We start from the raw sequence: 19,729 nt of genomic DNA, 5'->3' as shown, positions 1-19,729 counted from the left end.
GGCGACAATTCGGGATTCAACACTCTCACGCGCCCCGCGGGCTGCGCGAAAAAAAAAAACGAGGTTGCGAAACGTACGATTCCGGACTTATCTGCGTGATCCCGGTGAAGCGGAAGCTCGGACGGTGAAGCTCGATCCCCGCGTGCATCGCTCGCCTCGCGTATCGTCTCGTTCACGAGGAGGGGGGCTCGTTCTTCGACCCTCTTCCACGCGCGTCATTCAGTGTTTAGATCCGAAGCCACCGCCGCCGCCGCCGCGCGAGCTCTGCCGCCCAGGCAGACGCGACGCTGCGCAAATACCGTAAAGCCACGAGTGTGCGCGCACTGCACATTTAGCTGAGAGACGCGAGCGTTCCTGCAGCACGCGACAGGAACTTCAACGTAGGAACCACGCGATGAAAACAAAAAAATCCACACATCATTGCAACCATTTATTATTATTTATTTTTTTAGATAAACACACTATAAAATACAATATGTGAATGTTTAAAGAGACGTTTTTGAGAAGGAAAAGAGAAACACAGCGTGGTTATTTTCAAAGAAAAAGTATCAAAGGAATCAGGATACCACTTAAAAGTTAAGTTACATGAAGAATAACGTTTTTTTGTTTCTTGTGCATGTGTTTTATGTAACCATAGACAGGTGTGTGCATGCAAGGTGAGCCATGTGAGGAGACAGACTAGAGTGCCATTAGTGCGACACCTTGTGGTGCCTGGTTGCAGTTGCAATAACCTTTAACATTAAGAGATCTTAAAAACATTATTTTATTATTTGAAGTGCAGTTGGAAACTCAAACCGCCTTCTTTAGATCACTGGTTGATGGTTTGAGAAATATATTGTAGATAATTCCACAGCATTTCATGGAAATGAAGAGAAATAAAGATGATTGGTTAATTGCACAAACTGACTTATACATGATAAGCAAACAACATAATTTCATCTTATATTGCGTTGCTGTAGATGACCGTTCAGCTGATACGCAATGTGGAAATTTCCGTGTGGCACACAAAGAAAAGAAAAACACATTCATACATTGTGAAAATGTGCTTTTATTTGATTCCAGATTACACAGCAGGCAGGTTTATTGTAATTCAAAACACTGACTTTCACTTGCAAAGCATTCAAATTCAAAAGTTTTGTGATGTCATGTTAAGATATCATTTAAAGGGACATTTTCAAAATCAATACGCGGTATTCCGATGGTCTAAGACAGCCCAAATATGTTAGTAAACACAAACAACTTTCTCCCAAAAGACATCAAACTCCCATTCTTTGTCTGTGCAGCTCCAGATTTTACACTTGATGACATCACCAGAGTCTTACGTCATGGTTTCTGGCTTTGAGAGAGAGCGGCTCACGTTCACAACTATTGATTGAACTTTCCCAGGCCATGGAAGTGACATATTTCATTCTTTAATATCTTTTAACACCGTTGGATTTAGAAGAGTTCCAAGGTTGGTCAGGGCCCCTGTGCAACACCAGGATGCCCTCGTCGGTCAGCTCAAGATGGCAGTCATGCCTGGTGTAGGGTTTGTTAGAGGGAGGCATGGGGACGTATGTGTCTGTGTCCCACCTGGCAGTGTTGGCGTCGTTGAACATGACCAGGTTACTGTCGGCCTGCATGGACAGGCGGGTCCCGCCTGATCCATAAGTGTCTGATGCCCACAAAGGCTTCCCGTCACGGTAGATGACAAAGTTACTGTCATCCTGCAGGCAGAAACAGATGTTTGGCTGTTATTAAAATATACATTTACCCCCAAAAAAGGAATGATTGCTTTCTTCAACAGGTTGGTAAACAATGTATGAATTTTGATGGAACTAATCTGGTTTCCTCACCTGGAACACAGCTGTAAACAAGCCGTTGTTGGAGGTCAGGTACGCTCCTCTACGGAGGTCTTCATTTTTGTTCAACCTGTTCTTACTCATGATTCTGAAACAACAGAAAAGTCACTTTAATGTGGTTGGAACACTGAAAACGCATCGACACCACATGTTTGTGGCATTTCTTTTGTGAACACGAGAGTGTAGAGTACTTACCGCCTTGGATGTCACAGCAGTCGGTCGGTGAGCAGAAGTGCTGAAGGAGGTGAAATTCACAGCCGGTCACTGGTCTTTATATCATCTGAGCTGCAGGTGGAGAGGAAGCAACAGGCGTGGCATGCCCTCACTTTTATGGCTGGTGGACATCGTCATTGGTCCTTTCCCATTCAACTTCTATTAAATAGGGTTAAGGCGAGGTCATCTGTCGACAGCGCTAAAGAGGATGAAGAAAGCTTTTTCTAGTAATTTGGTGCATTCATCTGTCTATAACTGTGTCATATATTAAATAACGTTCATCTATGAAATGCTGAATGTACAGTTGCTGGATTGAATAGTGGCTATTTGTCCAGAATCAAAAACAAATTGGGAATTAAGTCCCTCGTCCAATAAAACTGATGTCGATTTGAAGCCTTTTTTATCTCTGAAAGAGTGAGGACATTATTTAAAGTCCAGAATGGTGACGGTGAGATGTGACATCAGTGTATATGAACTGCAGAGGCTGTAAAACACTTCCACTGTGTACATATGGCTCTTCTAAAGAAATGTAAATGTGCTGCAGATACAGTAAGTTAATTGCACATCGCAGGCTTAATTATTGGCTACATGTGACAAGCAAACGACCTCAGTTACATGTTGTGTATGTGGTTGCCGTAGATGGTGATTCCACTGACAAGCAGCGAGAACATTTTGTTTTACATCTCAGTCGGTGGGAATAATACCACATCCACACTGGTTCAGCTGTTATCACAGATAAATTAATAACTTTTTTTCCTTTCTGGTACGGAGAGACGAAGATGCCAAACTCAAACACGCAGAAATCATTTGGGTCAGATCTGCTCCTAAAAATACCACCGTGGAGACATCTTTTAAATATTCAATATGAAAAACTAAAAAAAAACAACCTAATTGTGGAACCTTTTCATGATGATGATATTTTTAGAGCAGATTTGTTTTTTACACTCGATATGGCTGGTCAACAGCATAGTTAACGAGGTCCTGGTTAATGTGGTTTTAAGATGCTCCAGGTCACAGGTATTCAAACCTTTTTATTTTATTTAAAGGTGCATGAAGTCAGATGTCCACGACCTTGACAGAAAAATGTAAACAGACATTGAAAAACTAAAGAATTATGTATTTTTTAACAGAAAAAGTGGTTGCATGGTTGAAGACAACTTTTATGGGCCTTAAAAATATTTTACATACAATAATGGATTATTAACTGCCTGTTTATTTGCTGTTTTAACTTTACTACAGCGTTCAGCGCAGTCATTCCAAAACACTGGGTCGGGACGGGACCCAGAGGAGGGCTGCAGGGCGTTTTATTAGGGTTGCTAAATAAAGTCTTTCACATCAGATCTGCAGTACACATTTGAGCCACACGAGGGAGCCTGAATGTTGGTTATTGTTCTAATTTTTGTAGCTATAACTAATGACATAACTTGTTTAACATGTAAAACAAAATGTTCTCGCTGCTTGTCAGTGGAATCATCATCTACGGCAACCAGATACAGAAAATGTAACTGAGGTCGTTTGCTTGTCACATGTAGCCAATAATTAAGCCTGCGATGTGCAATTAACTTACTGTATCTGCAGCACATTTACATTTCTTTAGAAGAGCCATATGTACACAGTGGAAGTGTTTTACAGCCTCTGCAGTTCATCTGCTTCATGTGAAAACACTGATGTCACATCTCACCGTCACCATTCTGGACTTTAAACATGTCCTCACTCTTTCAGAGATAAAAAGGCTTCAAATCAACATCAGTTTTATTGGACGAGGGACTTAATTCCCAATTTGTTTTTGATTCTGGACAAATAGCCACTATTCAATCCAGCAACTGTACATTCAGCATTTCATAGATGAACGTTATTTAATATATGACACAGTTATAGACAGATGAATGCACCAAATTACTAGAAAAAGCTTTCTTCATCCTCTTTAGCGCTGTCGACAGATGACCTCGCCTTAACCCTATTTAATAGAAGTTGAATGGGAAAGGACCAATGACGATGTCCACCAGCCATAAAAGTGAGGGCATGCCACGCCTGTTGCTTCCTCTCCACCTGCAGCTCAGATGATATAAAGACCAGTGACCGGCTGTGAATTTCACCTCCTTCAGCACTTCTGCTCACCGACTGACTGCTGTGACATCCAAGGCGGTAAGTACTCTACACTCTCGTGTTCACAAAAGAAATGCCACAAACATGTGGTGTTGATGCGTTTTCAGTGTTCCAACCACATTAAAGTGACTTTTCTGTTGTTTCAGAATCATGAGTAAGAACAGGTTGAACAAAAATGAAGACCTCCGTAGAGGAGCGTACCTGACCTCCAACAACGGCTTGTTTACAGCTGTGTTCAAGGTGAGGAAACCAGATTAGTTGCATCAAAATTCATACATTGTTTACCAACCTGTTGAAGAAAGCAATCATTCCTTTTTTGGGGGTAAATGTATATTTTAATAACAGCCAAACATCTGTTTCTGCCTGCAGGATGACAGTAACTTTGTCATCTACCGTGACGGGAAGCCTTTGTGGGCATCAGACACTTCAGGATCAGGCGGGACCCGCCTGTCCATGCAGGCCGACAGTAACCTGGTCATGTTCAACGACGCCAACACTGCCAGGTGGGACACAGACACATACGTCCCCATGCCTCCTCACCCTAGCAAACATTACACCAGGCATGACTGCCATCTTGAGCTGACCGACGAGGGCATCCTGGCGTTGCACAGGGGCCCTGACAAACCTTGGAACTCTTCTAAATCCAACGGTGTTAAAAGATATAAAGAATGAAATATGTGTGTGCAAGTGAAAGTCAGTGTTGAATTACAATAAACCTGCCTGCTGTGTAATCTGGAATCAAATAAAAGCACATTTTAACATTTCACGTGGTGCCTTCCACTCTGTATTCTGCATTGTCACTTTGTAGTCTGCCGTTTCATTGCTTTGAGGTTGTTAGTTTAACTATGTTTATTACCGTTTAATAAACTGGACTATATATGATAAAGCAACTTTAACATCGCTAACCCAGTAATAGATATATGGGTGAAACAGCTGGGTGATTTGAGTGTTGTTGAACCTGAACTTGAACTTCTACCAATACAAGAAGAGCTTCCTGCAGCTGGGTGTCCATTCATTCAGCGCCACCCTCTGGACTCACAGCGTCGCTGCACGATGGAGGAAAAAAAACACCCTGCAGTTCCAACCATTAACAGAATGTCTGCTTCTTAAAAACTGACATCAACCCAGAGTTTGACCGTCGGCAGTTTGCTTCTAAACGAGGGGGGAAAATGCTGCTGCATAAAATTCAAAACAGTGTCACAGATTAAACCAGCAGCATGTAAAGCTGTTTATTTGATCTCCAGCCATTAAAAATGCTAAGGAACAGAGTGAGTAAGATGTTGCATGCAGGACTTCTACTGGTAATAGAGTTGTATTTACACTTCCACCCCTGAGACCGAGTACCAGTCTGCTCCACTGACTGATAATGGGACCATTAGATGGAATAGTTTCTTTTCTCGTTGTTATGCTGTTAAACTCTCATCTGTTCTGTGGTTAAGAGTTATCCTTTAGCCTGATCACACCTCAAAAGAAGGAAGAGACTCATATATGCATTGTGAGAATGTTTGCTTTTATTACATCTCAGCTCACACAGCTGGACGGTCCACCGGTAGCTCAAGCTGACCTCCACACATGACCTTCAATCAATCACTTATTATTTTTGGCCCTCCAGATTTCGGTAGATTCCCGGTCCACCACCAGCTTGCCATCATCGGTCAGGTAGAGGCGGCACATGTTGCAGCTCTTTTTGCTGCTGTCTGTGTGCCACTTGGCGACGTCGTCCTTGTTGTACATGACCAGGTTGCAGTCAGCCTGCATGCACACGCGGACGGCGTCAGATCCATGAGTGTCGGAAGCCCACAAAGGCCTCCAGCCATAGAGGACAAAGTTACCGTCGTCCTGCAGGAGAAGAGACATTTCACTGTTACCAGAAGAATGGACTTTTACACAGACCATCATGCGTCATGCATCGTGATAAGTAAATTATATTCTGAGTCACTCACTTGGAAGATAGCCTTGTATTCCCTGTTGTTGGATAACAGAAAGTCTCCCCTGCGGAGCTCATCATTTTTGGACAAGTAGTTCCTGCTCATGATTCTGCAACAGAAAGAAAGTTTGTTGTAGAAACACTACAAAAAAATGCATAGAAAAAAGGAAAAGAAAAGTTTTTCCTTTAATAGGAAAAACTTACCCACAATAAGTTGTATTCACTAATAATAAACTGAATTTCAACAGCACAGATTAATTGGTATAAAAGTATAGAATACTTACAGGTTTGAGTGCTTTCCCCAGTGAGACTGCAAGCAGAGGAAAAGGAGTGAAGTGCAAGAAGGGAAATTCTCTGCATTTATATAGAGCAGCTCGGGGGGGGGGGACAGGGGACGGGGTACAGAGATGGGAGAGACACACCCTCCTTTTAGAAGAACAGAATGTTCCGTCTGAATCCCACTGAAAAATCACAAATTGTACAGAGTTTTATTGGTTTTTTTTTTATAGCTGATCAGTGATTGAATCCTAAATTAGCTACCAATACCATGGGCGTCGCCACCATATTGAGGGGGGATCGGGACCCCCCCACCTTTTAATAAAAGGGGCGGACTGGCCATCGATCATATTTTAATTTCAGATGTTACAATAATGAATCATGGACGTATTTAAACAGGTGACGGTACGGCCATGAGCTGCCGTTTAACGCATCCACAGACAGTTAAAGCCGGAGCTCTGGCCCAGCTGGGGGGGGGGGGGGGTTACCCAGTTGGGGTTAGGATTAGGGTTAGAGTTGGGGTTAGGGTCGCTTTTTGTCAGTTGGTGATTTATAATGAAACAGCTGAGGTGAATTTGAGATTTTTAAAACAAACAGATAAATAAATCTCGATGGATACAAACCTAAAACTAAACATTTCCTCCAGATGTAAAAGTAAAAAAAAGTAAAGTAAGCCCTTGTGTGCACCAATGAGAGGCCCAGCTGCAAAACACCCCTATTATACAGTTGTTATGTAACAGGAAGAAGAACTGAGACCGGACAAAAGGCCCAACTTTCTACACACAAAGCCTTTGATTGCCATGGCTCCCCTTTAGGCATTGACATAGCTGTGGGAAGACTGGTCAAGCCAGCCGACACTACCCCCATTAAATGTAGGACTTTTACTTTGTAATTTCTCTTAATTGGTACAGTAAAAATGCTTGATTTTCAGTATGTATGTAGTCAGAGATGTCCTCAACACAAATATATCAGTGTCATTCTGGAATTATTGAGAAAAGTATTTTTATAGCACCTCTAATATTCAGAAATCTACCTATTATTCGTTAAATGTAGGACTTTTACTTTGTATTTCTCTTAATTGGTACAGTAAAAATGCTTGATTTTCGGTATGTATGTAGTCAGAGATGTCCTCAACACAAATCAATCAGTCTCATTCTGGAATTATTGAGAAAAGTAATTTTATAGCACCTCAAATATTCAGAAATCTACCTTTTATTCATTAAATGTAGGACATTTACTTTGTAATATACCTTAATTGGTACGGTAAAAATGCTTGATTTACAGTATATATGTAGTCTGAGATGTCCTGAACTCAAATCTATCAGTCATTTTCTGAAAAAATGTTAAATTATCTTTTCAGCAACACACATAATGAAGAATTTCCTCACAATTGAGTGCCAATTTCCTGTGAATTTATAAGAGACATAGATCATATGTCTGTAGTTAATGTGAATAAAAATTAAAATTCATATATAAAAATATATTTGCTTCTTATACAATTTGTTTGGCTTCATTTTGAAACCGGAAGTTGTTATTTGCTTCTTATAATATACGATTTGTTTAGCTTTTATTTTGAAACCAGAAGTTGTCGCTCTTGGTTCCTTCCGCTAACTTTGTAAAGTTCGACGCTCGCTCCCGATCTGGGCAATCTGCATGCGTCTACCGTCAATCTGAGTATATGGGGGCACTTCCATTTTAGTGCAGGAAAAGCACGCGTATTTATGTGTCATACCACTCGCGATCAAAAGATATATATATATATATATATATAAAAAAAAAAAAAACTCTCCATCCCCCTGTCTATTATGCACTTATATAATGTTACATTAAACCTAGGAGATCTAAACAAAAACATTGTCTCATGGTAAGGAATGGTATGCCTACTGATGATGCCTGAATAGTTCAATAAGTTTTATTTTATTTATTTAATTTATAACAGTTTTATATTTCACGTGTTTGTTTTCACCGTCAATTTCGATGCAAGGCTGTACAGCAACATTTGTTACCTTAGCAAACGTTTACTTTGTTTGTGTTAGTATCAATCTGTGTGCGTTTTGCATTTTGCCGCCTTTTTTTTGTCAGTGATGTATGCCTGTGCTGTGTGCCATTTCAAATAAAGCCTATTTGTTCAGCGCCACCCTCTGGACTCACAGCGTCGCTGCACGATGGAGGAAAAAAACGATTAACAGAATGTCTGTTTCTTAAAAACTGAACCCAGAGTTTGACCATCGGCAGTTTGCTTCTAAACAAGAGTGGAAAATACTGCTGCATAAAATGCAAAGCAGTGTCACAGATTAAACCAGCAGCATGCAAAGCTGTTTATTGATCTCTAGCTATTAAAAATGCTTCTTACATGTTTATCCTTCAGTAATAATAACCTAATATTGTAACTCTCGGGGCCACTCTGCTGCAAAATGGGAACAGAGTGAGTAAGATGTTGCATGCAGGACTTCTACTAGTAATAGAGTTGTTTTTACACTTTCTCATTAAAATATTAAAAAACATTCTCAAAAGAAGGAGGAGACTCATATATGCATTGTGAATGTTTGCTTTTATTACATCTCAGCTCACACAGCTGGACGGTCCACCGGTAGCTCAAGCTAACCTCCACACATGACCTTCAATGAATCACTTATTATGTTGGGCCCTCCAGATTTCGGTAGATTCCCGGTCCACCACCAGCTTGCCATCATCGGTCAGGTAGAGGCGGCACATGTTGCAGCTGCCTCTGCTGCTGTTTGAGTGCCACTTGGGGACGTCGTCCTTGTTGTACATGACCAGGTTGCAGTCAGCCTGCATGCACACGCGGACGCAGTCGGATCCATGAGTGTCGGAAGCCCACAAAGGCCTCCAGCCATAGAGGACAAAGTTACCGTCGTCCTGCAGGAGAAGAGACATTTCACTATTACCAGAAGAATGGACTTTTACACAGACCATCATGGGTCATGCATCGTGATAAGTAAATTATATTCTGAGTCACTCACTTGGAAGATAGCCTTGTATTCCCTGTTGTTGGATAACAGAAAGTCTCCCCTGCGGAGCTCATCATTTTTGGACAAGTAGTTCCTGCTCATGATTCTGCAACAGAAAGAAAGTTTATTGTAGAAACACTACAAAAAAAATGCATAGAAAAAAGGAAAAGAAAAGTTTTTCCTTTAATAGGAAAAACTTAGAGTACTTACCGCCTTGGATGTCACAGCAGTCAGTCGGTGAGCAGAAGTGCTGAAGGAGGTGAAATTCACAGCCGGTCACTGGTCTTTATATCATCTGAGCTGCAGGTGGAGAGGAAGCAACAGGCGTGGCATGCCCTCACTTTTATGGCTGGTGGACATCGTCATTGGTCCTTTCCCATTCAACTTCTATTAAATAGGGTTGAGGCGAGGTCATCTGTCGACAGCGCTGAAGAGGATGAAGAAAGCTATTTCTAGTAATTTGGTGCATTCATCTTTCTGTAAGGGCTGCACGGTGGTGTAGTGGGTAGCACTGTCGCCTCACAGCAAGAGGGCCCCGGGTTCCTTCTGTGTGGAGTTTGCATGTTCTCCCTGTGTAAGCGTGGGTTCTCTCCGGGTTCTCCGGCTTCCTCCCACAGTCCAAAGACATGCAGGATGGGGATAGGTTAATTGATGACTCTAAATGTCCCATAGGTGTAAATGTGAGTGTGAATGGGCCTGTGATAGACTGGCGACCTGTCCAGGGTGTACCCCGCCTTTGCCCAATGACAGGTGGGATCGGCTCCAGCCCCCCCCGCGACCCTGAATGCAGGATAAGCGGTAATGGATGGATGAATCTGTCTGTAAATTGTTCATCTATGAAATGCTGAATGTACAGTTGCTGGATTGAATAGTGGCTATTTGTCCAGAATCAAAAACAAATTGGGAATTAAGACCCTCGTCCAATAAAACTGATGTTGATTTGAAGCCTTTTTATCTCTGAAAGAGTGAGGACATGTTTAAAGTCCAGAATGGTGACGGTGAGATGTGACATCAGTGTTTTCACATGAAGCAGATGAACTGCAGAGGCTGTAAAACGCTTCCACTGTGTACATATGGCTCTTCCAAGGAAATGTAAATGTGCTGCAGATACAGTAAGTTAATTGCACATCACTACATGTGACAAGCAAACGACCTCAGTTACATGTTGTGTATCTGGTTGACGTAGATGATGATTCCACTGACAAGCAGTGAGAACATTTTGTTTAGCATCTCAGTCAGTGGGAATAATACATTTACATTTACATTTAGGTCATTTAGCAGACGCTTTTGTCCAAAGAGACTTACAATAAGTACATTTGTCAAAAGAAGGAAACAAAGAAACCAGAACGTGCCGATAAAGTAAGAGCTGAAATAGAACAAGTGTTAGGTCCTCATCTGAGTAAAGTAGTACCTTTTTTGGGGGGGGGGGGGGGGGGGGGGGGTGTTAGTGGGTCATGCTATGTAGAGTCGAGGTGAAGTCTGAACAGGTGAGTCTTGAGCCTTTTTTCGGAAGATAGCCGACTCTGCTGTCCTGACATTAGTCGGGAGTTCGTTCCACCACTGAGGCGCCAGAACAGAGAAGAGTCTGGACTTTGCTGAGCGACATTTGTTTGATTTCAGCGATGATGGTACCAGCCGGCCAGCTGAAGTAGAGGAGCGAAGTGCTCGCTTCGGGGCATGAGGTTTGACCAGTGATTGAAGGTAGATGGGTGCCGTTCCATTGATGGCCCTGAAGGCCAGTGCCATCGTCTTGAATTGGATGCGTGCTGCAACAGGGAGCCAGTGGGGGTCACGGAGGAGGGGGGTCACATGGGAGAATTTGGGTAGATTGAAGATAAGGCGTGCTGCAGTGTTCTGGATACGCTGCAATGGTTTAATCGCCGAGGCCGGGAGTCCAGCCAGGAGAGAGTTGCAGTAGTCAAGGCGGGAGATGACCAGTGCTTGGACCAAGAGTTGCGTTGCATCCTTTGTGAGGAAGGTCCGGATCCTGCGGATATTGTAGAGGGCAAATCTGCAGGATCGGGACACAGCAGTGATGTTGGGGGTGCAGGATAGTTGGTCATCGAGGATTACACCCAGGTTCCTCGCAGTTGAGGAAGGTAATACTGTGATGCCCTCGACAGTGACCGACAGCTCCATGCGAGGGCAGTCTTTCCCTGGGATGAAGAGGAGTTCGGTTTTAATCAGGTTAAGCTTGAGGTGATACCACATCCACACTGGTTCAGCTGTTTTCACAGATCTATGCAATAATCACTTTCTTCCTTTCTGGTACGGAGGGACGAAGATGCCAAACTCAAACACGCAGAAATCATTTGGGTCAGATCTGCTCCTAAAAATACCACAGTGGAGACATCTTTTAAATATTCAATATGAAAAATGTAATTGTGGAACCTTTTCATGGTGATATTTTTGGATCAGATTTGTTTTTTACACTTTGTAAACTTCTCACACTTTTAACACCGCTAACCCAGTAATAAATATATGGGTGAAACAGCTGGGTGATTTGAGTGTCTTTTAATTTGATCTTGAACTTCTACCAATACAAAAAGAGCTTCCTGCAGCTGGGTGTCCATTTGTTCAGCGCCACCCTCTAGACTCACAGCGTCGCTGCACGATGGAGGAAAAAAACGATTAACAGAATGTCTGTTTCTTAAGAACTGAACCCAGAGTTCGACCGTCAGCAGTTTGCGGGAAGTGGAAAATACTGCTGCATAAAATGCAAAACAGTGTCACAGATTAAACCAGCAGCATGCAAAGCTGTTTATTTGATCTCTAGCTATTAAAAATGCTTCTTACACGTTTATCCTTCAGTAATAATAACCTAATATTGTAACTCTAGGGGCCACTCTGCTGCAAAATGGGAACAGAGTGAGTAAGATGTTGCATGCAGGACTTCTACTGGTAATAGAGTTGTATTTACACTTTCTCAAGACCTGAATATATAGACCGAGTACCAGTCTGCTCCACTGACTGATAATGGGACCATTAGATGAAATAGTTTCTTTTCTCGTTGTTATGCTGTTCAACTCTCATCTGTTCATTGTAAAAGAGTTGTCCTTTAGCCTGATTGCAGCTCAAAAGAAGGAAGAGACTCATATATGCATTGTGAATGTTTGCTTTTATTATATCTCAGCTCACACAGCTGGACGGTCCACCGGTAGCTCAAGCTGACCTCCACACATGACCTACAATGAATCACTTATTATTTTTGGCCCTCCAGATTTCGGTAGATTCCCGGTCCACCACCAGCTTGCCATCATCGGTCAGGTAGAGGCGGCACATGTTGCCTCTGCTGGTGTCTGTGTGCCACTTGGCGGCGCCGTCCTTGTTGTACATGACCAGGTTGCAGTCAGCCTGCATGCACACGCGGACGGAGTCAGATCCATGAGTGTCGGAAGCCCACAAAGGCCTCCAGCCATAGAGGACAAAGTTACCGTCGTCCTGCAGGAGAAGAGACATTTCACTGTTACCAGAAGATTGGACTTTTACACAGACCATCATGGGTCATGCATCGTGATAAGTAAATTATATTCTGAGTCACTCACTTGGAAGATAGCCTTGTATTCCCTGTTGTTGGATAACAGAAAGTCTCCTCTGCGGAGCTCATCATTTTTGGACAAGTAGTTCCTGCTCATGATTCTGCAACAGAAAGAAAGTTTGTGTTGTAGAAACACTACAAAAAAAATGCATAGAAAAAAGGAAAAGAAAAGTTTTTTCTATAATAGGAAAAACTTAGCGTACTTACCGCCTTGGATGTCACAGCAGTCAGTCGGTGAGCAGAAGTGCTGAAGGAGGTGAAATTCACAGCCGGTCACTGGTCTTTATATCATCTGAGCTGCAGGTGGAGAGGAAGCAACAGGCGTGGCATGCCCTCACTTTTATGGCTGGTGGACATCGTCATTGGTCCTTTCCCATTCAACTTCTATTAAATAGGGTTAAGGCGAGGTCATCTGTCGACAGCGCTGAAGAGGATGAAGAAAGCTGTTTCTAGTAATTTGGTGCATTCATCTGTCTGTAAGGGCTGCACGGTGGTGTAGTGGGTAGCACTGTCGCCTCACAGCAAGAGGGCCCCGGGTTCCTTCTGTGTGGAGTTTGCATGTTCTCCCTATGTAAGCGTGGGTTCTCTCCGGGTTCTCCGGCTTCCTCCCACAGTCCAAAGACATGCATGGGGATAGGTTCATTGGTGACTCTAAATTGCCCATAGGTGTAAATGTGAGTGTGAATGGGCCTGTGATAGACTGGCGTCCTGTCCAGGGTGCACCCCGCCTTTGCCCAATGACAGGTGGGATCGGCTCCAGCCCCCCCCATGACCCTGAATGCAGGATAAGCGGTAATGGATGGATGAATCTGTCTGTAAATTGTTCATCTATGAAATGCTGAATGTACAGTTGCTGGATTGAATAGTGGCTATTTGTCCAGAATCAAAAACAAATTGGGAATTAAGTCCCTCGTCCAATAAAACTGATGTTGATTTGAAGCCTTTTTATCTCTGAAAGAGTGAGGACATGTTTAAAGTCCAGAATGGTGACGGTGAGATGTGACATCAGTGTTTTCACATGAAGCAGATGAACTGCAGAGGCTGTAAAACCCTTCCACTGTGCACATATGGCTCTTCCAATGCAATGTAAATGTGCTGCAGATACAGTAAGTTAATTGCACATCACTACATTTGTGAAATTCACAGCCGGTCACTGGTCTTTATATCATCTGAGCTGCAGGTGGAGAGGAAGCAACAGGCGTGGCATGCCCTCACTTTTATGGCTGGTGGACATCGTCATTGGTCCTTTCCCATTCAACTTCTATTAAATAGGGTTAAGGCGAGGTCATCTGTCGACAGCGCTGAAGAGGATGAAGAAAGCTGTTGTCACGTTCGGGGCAAGACGGAGACTCGGAAAAAAGGGGAGGTGAGGACCAAAATGCAGTTAAAAAGAAAGATTTATTTAAATAATAAACTAAATACAAAACAAGAACTAAGACCAGAACAAAGTATCAACCAAAAAAACCACAAAGGCAAAAAACGACCATCAAATAAACACTTACAAGAAAGGAACCAAAACCCGAAGAGACACGGGAGGCAGGACGAGGTACAAAAATATCCAGTGACAAGACGTGGTGCAGCATGCAGGGGAAGACCGCTCAGGAGGCCGGGCATGAGGGCGACCTAGCGGGCGGGACCGCTCAGGAGGCCGGGCATGAGGGCGACCTACCGGGCGGGACCGCTCAGGAGGCCGGGCATGAGGGCGACCTAGCCGACGGAACGGAACAGGAACGGGTGACGAGCGGACCTCCCGAAGGCTGCTCGGAGCAGGCGTAGGACGGCCCCCCGTCGGAACAGGAACGGGTGACGAGCGGACCTCCCGAAGGCTGCGTGGAGCAGGCGTAGGACGGCCCCCCGTCGGAACAGGAACGGGTGACGAGCGGACCTCCCGAAGGCTGCGTGGAGCAGGCGTAGGACGGCCCCCCGTCGGAACAGGAACGGGTGACGAGCGGACTTCCCGAAGGCTGCGTGGAGCAGGCGCAGGACGGCCCCCCGTCGGAACAGGAACGGGTGACGAGCGGACCTCCTGAAGGCTGCGTGGAGCAGGCGTAGGACGGCCCCCCGTCGGAACAGGAACGGGTGACGAGCGGTCCTCCCGAAGGCTGCGTGGAGCAGGCGACGGACGGACCCCCGTCGGAACAGGAACGGGTGGCCACTGGAAGGTGTCGACCGGGCCGCCGACTGAAGGCCACTGGCAGGTGTCGACCGGGCCGCCGACTGAAGGCCAATGGCAGGTGTCGACCGGGCCGCCGACTGAAGGCCACTGGCAGGTGTCGACCGGGCCGCCGACTGAAGGCCACTGGCAGGTGTCGACCGGGCCGCCGACTGAAGGCCACTGGCAGGTGTCGACCGGGCCGCCGACTGAAGGCCACTGGCAGGTGTCGACCGGGCCGCCGACTGAAGGCCACTGGCAGGTGTCGACCGGGCCGCCGACTGAAGGCCAATGGCAGGTATCGACCGGGCCGCCGACTGAAGGCCAATGGCAGGTGTCGACCGGGCCGCCGACTGAAGGCCAATGGCAGGTGTCGACCGGGCCGCCGACTGAAGGCCAATGGCAGGTGTCGACCGGGCCGCCGACTGAAGGCCAATGGCAGGTGTCTACCGGGCCGCCGACTGAAGGCCAATGGCAGGTGTCTACCGGGCCGCCGACTGAAGGCCAATGGCAGGTGTCTACCGGGCCGCCGACTGAAGGCCAATGGCAGGTGTCTACCGGGCCGCCGACTGAAGGCCAATGGCAGGTGTCGACCGGGCCGCCGACTGAAGGCCAATGGCAGGTGTCTACCGGGCCGCCGACTGAAGGGCAATGGCAGGTGTCTACCGGGCCGCCGACTGAAGGCCAATGGCAGGTGTCGACCGGGCCGCCGACTGAAGGCCAATGGCAGGTGTCTACCGGGCCGCCGACTGAAGGCCAATGGCAGGTGTCTACCGGGCCGCCGACTGAAGGGCAATGGCAGGTGTCTACCGGGCCGCCGACTGAAGGGCAATGGCAGGTGTCTACCGGGCCGCCGACTGAAGGCCAATGGCAGGTGTCGACCGGGCCGCCGACTGAAGGGCAATGGCAGGTGTCTACCGGGCCGCCGACTGAAGGGCAATGGCAGGTGTCTACCGGGCCGCCGACTGAAGGCCAATGGCAGGTGTCGACCGGGCCGCCGACTGAAGGCCAATGGCAGGTGTCGACCGGGCCGCCGACTGAAGGCCACTGGCCGAGACATGGGCTAGTGGCACGGCTGTGACGGAGGCGTGGGCTGGTTGCTTGGCTGTGACCGAGTCGTGGGCTGGTTGCTTGGCTGTGACCGAGGCGTGGGCTGGTTGCTTGGCTGTGACCGAGGCGTGGGCTGGTTGCTTGGCTGTGACCGAGGAGTGGGCTGGTTGCTTGGCTGTGACCGAGGCGTGGGCTGGTTGCTTGGCTGTGACCGAGGCGTGGGCTGGTTGCTTGGACGGGCGGGCCTCCGCTGGATCTGGTGACGGACGGACCCACCAGGTGAGCAGCATCGGGGAGGCTCGCTTCCTCGTGTCGCACCTCCTCCTTGAGGCCGGCAACCGACGAGCCAACTGCCGGTTAGCCAGCTGGAGGCTCCTTGGCCCTCCCAGGGCCAGACGAGTACCCCTAAACGGGTTCGGGCAGGAGCTGGGAAGCTGTGCGGTGGCTGAGACATGGTCTGGTGGCATGGCTGAGACTGCGGCATGAGCGGTTAGCATGGCTGTGACAGGGGCTGGTGGCTTAGCTGCGGCTTGAAAAAACAGTTCGCTAGCAGCAATTTGGCGTGTCCTGCTAGCAGGATTGGTAATGAAGTCCACATACCACTGTATGACTCTAAGCCCATTGACTGCTGGGTCCTCTTTGGGTTGGTTCATTCTGTCACGTTCGGGGCAAGACGGAGACTCGGAAAAAAGGGGAGGTGAGGACCAAAATGCAGTTAAAAAGAAAGATTTATTTAAATAATAAACTAAATACAAAACAAGAACTAAGACCAGAACAAAGTATCAACCAAAAAAAACACAAAGGCAAAAAACGACCATCAAATAAACACTTACAACAAAGGAACCAAAACACGAAGAGACACGGGAGGCAGGACGAGGTACAAAAATATCCAGTGACAAGACGTGGTGCAGCATGCAGGGGAAGACAATGACATCTGCGACAGCGATAGCAACAACGACAGTGAACCAACAAGAGACAGGGGAAACACACAGACTATATACACAGGGAGGCAGGGAGCTGACAAGGAACAGGTGAAACACATCAGGGCAGGCATGGTAATCAACACGAGAGGGTGGGGGAGTCAAGACAGCGGAAACAACAAGGACCAGGAAGTACGAGACAGGAAATCACACTGAGGACAAAATAAAACAGGAAATCAAAACCAAGGAAACAGAACATGACAAAAACACAGATCATGACAGCTGTTTCTAGTAATTTGGTGCATTCATCTGTCTGTAAGGGCTGCACGGTGGTGTAGGGGGTACCACTGTCGCCTCACAGCAAGAGGGCCCCGGGTTCCTTCTGTGTGGAGTTTGCATGTTCTCCCCGTGTAAGCGTGGGTTCTCTCCGGGTTCTCCGGCTTCCTCCCACAGTCCAAAGACATGCAGGATGGGGATAGGTTAATTGGTGACTCTAAATTGCCCGTAGGTGTAAATGTGAGTGTGAATGGGCCTGCGATAGACTGGCGTCCTGTCCAGGGTGTACCCCGCCTTCGCCCAATGTCAGTTGGCATCGGCTCCACCCCCCCCCCCCCCGCGACCCTGAATACAGGATAAGCGGTAGAAAATGGATGAATGGATGAATCTGTCTGTAAATTGTTCATCTATGAAATGCTGAATGTACAGTTGTTGGATTGAATAGTGGCTATTTGTCCAGAATCAAAAACAAATTGGGAATTAAGTCCCTCGTCCAATAAAACTGATGTTGATTTGAAGCCTTTTTATCTCTGAAAGAGTGAGGACATTATTTAAAGTCCAGAATGGTGACGGTGAGATGTGACATCAGTGTTTTCACATGAAGCAGATGAACTGCAGAGGCTGTAAAACACTTCCACTGTGTACATATGGCTCTTCTAAAGAAATGTAAACATGCTGCAGATACAGTAAGTTAATTGCACATCGCAGGCTTAATTATTGGCTACATGTGACAAGCAAACGACCTCAGTTACATGTTGTGTATGTGGTTGCCGTAGATGGTGATTCCACTGACAAGCAGCAGGAACATTTTGTTTTACATCTCAGTCAGTGGGAATAATACCACATCCACACTGGTTCAGCTGTTATCACAGATCTATGCAATAATCACTTTCTTCCTTTCTGGTACGGAGAGACGAAGATACCAAACTCAAACACGCAGAAATCATTTGGGTCAGATCTGCTCCTAAAAATACCACCGTGGAGACATCTTTTAAATATTCAATATGAAAAACAAAAAAAACAAAAAAAACTTAATTGTTAACCTTTTCATGGTGATGATATATTTGGATCAGATTCGTTTTTTACACTTTGTAAACTTCTCACACTTTTAACACCGCTAACCCAGTAATAAATATATGGTTGAAACAGCTGGGTGATTTGAGTGTCGTTGAACTTTTGCGGTAAACTTTTAACTTCTACTAATACAAGAAGTGCTTCCTGCAGCTGGGTGTCCATTCGTTCAGCGCCACCCTCTGGACTCACAGCGTCGCTGCATGATGGAGGAAAAAAAACACCCTGCAGTTCCAACCATTAACAGAATGGGCCCTAGTTTCGTAGACCAGGCGCATATGGCAAGCCGTTTTAACATTTAATAGCTAGACTGAATATGTATTGCAGATATCTGTAATTCAATTCTTCCTAGTCATAAAGAACATTTCAGATATCTGTAATTCAATTCTTCCTATCCACAATTGTCATTTCAGATATCCACAATGGCATTCTTCCTAGGACAAATGACGTCACTTTTGCCATTCATGTGTATTGGGCTTTCAGTTTCAGATATCCACAATTACATTCTGGATATCTAGAATGAACATTCTGGATATCTGCAATTTAATTCTTACTAGGAGAAACTCCCATTTCAGATATCTTCAATCCAATTGTTACTAGTCATAATTTTCATTTCAGATATCCAAAATGAAAAATTATTCCAGATATCCAGAATGTAATTTTGAATATCCAAAAATACATTGTGACTAGTACAAATGTCATTATGGATATCCACAATTGGTATTATGACTAGTAGAAATGTAGTTTCAGATATCTACAATTAGAATTATGACTAGGAACAATACAATTGCAGATATCCACAAATGTATTGTTGACAGGTAGACAGGACGCCATTTTAACATAAAAAGGCTTCATTGACTAGCCACAATTACATTTTAGATATCCATAATAGCATTTCTCCTAGTCAAAATTACATTTTGACTAGGAGAAATGGTAATTAAAGATATCTGCAATAACATTCTTACTAGTAGAAATGATATTTTAAGATATCAACAACTTTGATTGTACTAGTCAAAACTAAATTCAAGATATCTTTAAATCCTTAAAAAGTATAAGTGGCCGTTTTATCATTTAATAGCTAGACTGGATATGTATTGTAGATATCTGTAATTCAATTCTTCCTATCCACAATTGTCATTTCAGATATCCACAATGGCATTCTTCCTAGGACAAATGACGTCACTTTTGCCATTCATGTGTATTGGGCTTTCAGTTTCAGATATCCACAATTACATTCTAGATATCTAGAATGAACATTCTGGATATCTGCAATTTAATTCTTACTAGGAGAAACTCCCGTTTCAGATATCTTCAATCCAATTGTTACTAGTCATAATTTTCATTTCAGATATCCAAAATGAAAAATGATTCCAGATATCCAGAATGT

General features: G+C 45.1%; 5 protein-coding genes across 5 annotated transcripts; 1 reads left to right on the top strand and 4 right to left on the bottom strand.

The window, feature by feature from the left end:
* Positions 1 to 1,144: 1,144 nt before the first annotated feature.
* Positions 1,145 to 2,102, bottom strand: LOC311028834 (B-type lectin plumieribetin-like). The gene is made up of 3 exons (XM_084033629.1): positions 2,037 to 2,102; positions 1,836 to 1,929; positions 1,145 to 1,706 (listed from the first exon to the last, which is right to left on the bottom strand). The coding sequence occupies exons 2-3, from the start codon at positions 1,923 to 1,925 to the stop codon at positions 1,413 to 1,415; spliced, it is 384 nt and encodes a 127-aa protein (XP_083889755.1). The 5' UTR covers positions 1,926 to 1,929; positions 2,037 to 2,102; the 3' UTR covers positions 1,145 to 1,412.
* Positions 2,103 to 4,130: 2,028 nt separating this feature from the next.
* On the top strand, positions 4,131 to 4,892 carry LOC311029227 (B-type lectin plumieribetin-like). The gene is made up of 3 exons (XM_084034260.1): positions 4,131 to 4,199; positions 4,307 to 4,400; positions 4,530 to 4,892. Exons 2-3 carry the CDS (start codon positions 4,311 to 4,313, stop codon positions 4,830 to 4,832), a joined length of 393 nt encoding a protein of 130 aa, XP_083890386.1. The 5' UTR covers positions 4,131 to 4,199; positions 4,307 to 4,310; the 3' UTR covers positions 4,833 to 4,892.
* Positions 4,893 to 5,649: 757 nt separating this feature from the next.
* On the bottom strand, positions 5,650 to 6,430 carry LOC311028787 (B-type lectin plumieribetin-like). The gene is made up of 3 exons (XM_084033549.1): positions 6,372 to 6,430; positions 6,104 to 6,197; positions 5,650 to 5,999 (listed from the first exon to the last, which is right to left on the bottom strand). The coding sequence occupies exons 2-3, from the start codon at positions 6,191 to 6,193 to the stop codon at positions 5,748 to 5,750; spliced, it is 342 nt and encodes a 113-aa protein (XP_083889675.1). The 5' UTR covers positions 6,194 to 6,197; positions 6,372 to 6,430; the 3' UTR covers positions 5,650 to 5,747.
* Positions 6,431 to 8,906: 2,476 nt separating this feature from the next.
* LOC311028771 (B-type lectin plumieribetin-like) lies at positions 8,907 to 9,605 on the bottom strand. Its single transcript, XM_084033532.1, has 3 exons — positions 9,546 to 9,605; positions 9,348 to 9,441; positions 8,907 to 9,243 (listed from the first exon to the last, which is right to left on the bottom strand). Exons 2-3 carry the CDS (start codon positions 9,435 to 9,437, stop codon positions 8,992 to 8,994), a joined length of 342 nt encoding a protein of 113 aa, XP_083889658.1. The 5' UTR covers positions 9,438 to 9,441; positions 9,546 to 9,605; the 3' UTR covers positions 8,907 to 8,991.
* A 2,840-nt stretch (positions 9,606 to 12,445) lies between these two features.
* On the bottom strand, positions 12,446 to 13,122 carry LOC311028697 (B-type lectin plumieribetin-like). The gene is made up of 3 exons (XM_084033407.1): positions 13,081 to 13,122; positions 12,881 to 12,974; positions 12,446 to 12,776 (listed from the first exon to the last, which is right to left on the bottom strand). The coding sequence occupies exons 2-3, from the start codon at positions 12,968 to 12,970 to the stop codon at positions 12,531 to 12,533; spliced, it is 336 nt and encodes a 111-aa protein (XP_083889533.1). The 5' UTR covers positions 12,971 to 12,974; positions 13,081 to 13,122; the 3' UTR covers positions 12,446 to 12,530.
* Between the last annotated feature and the right edge of the window lie 6,607 nt (positions 13,123 to 19,729).

This window comes from Eutrigla gurnardus (genome assembly GCF_963514095.1).
Source record: "Eutrigla gurnardus genome assembly, chromosome: 18".
NCBI lineage: Eukaryota > Metazoa > Chordata > Actinopteri > Perciformes > Triglidae > Eutrigla > Eutrigla gurnardus.
Note: the sequence above shows the minus strand (reverse complement) of the source record. Positions and strands in the feature narration are given on the sequence as shown.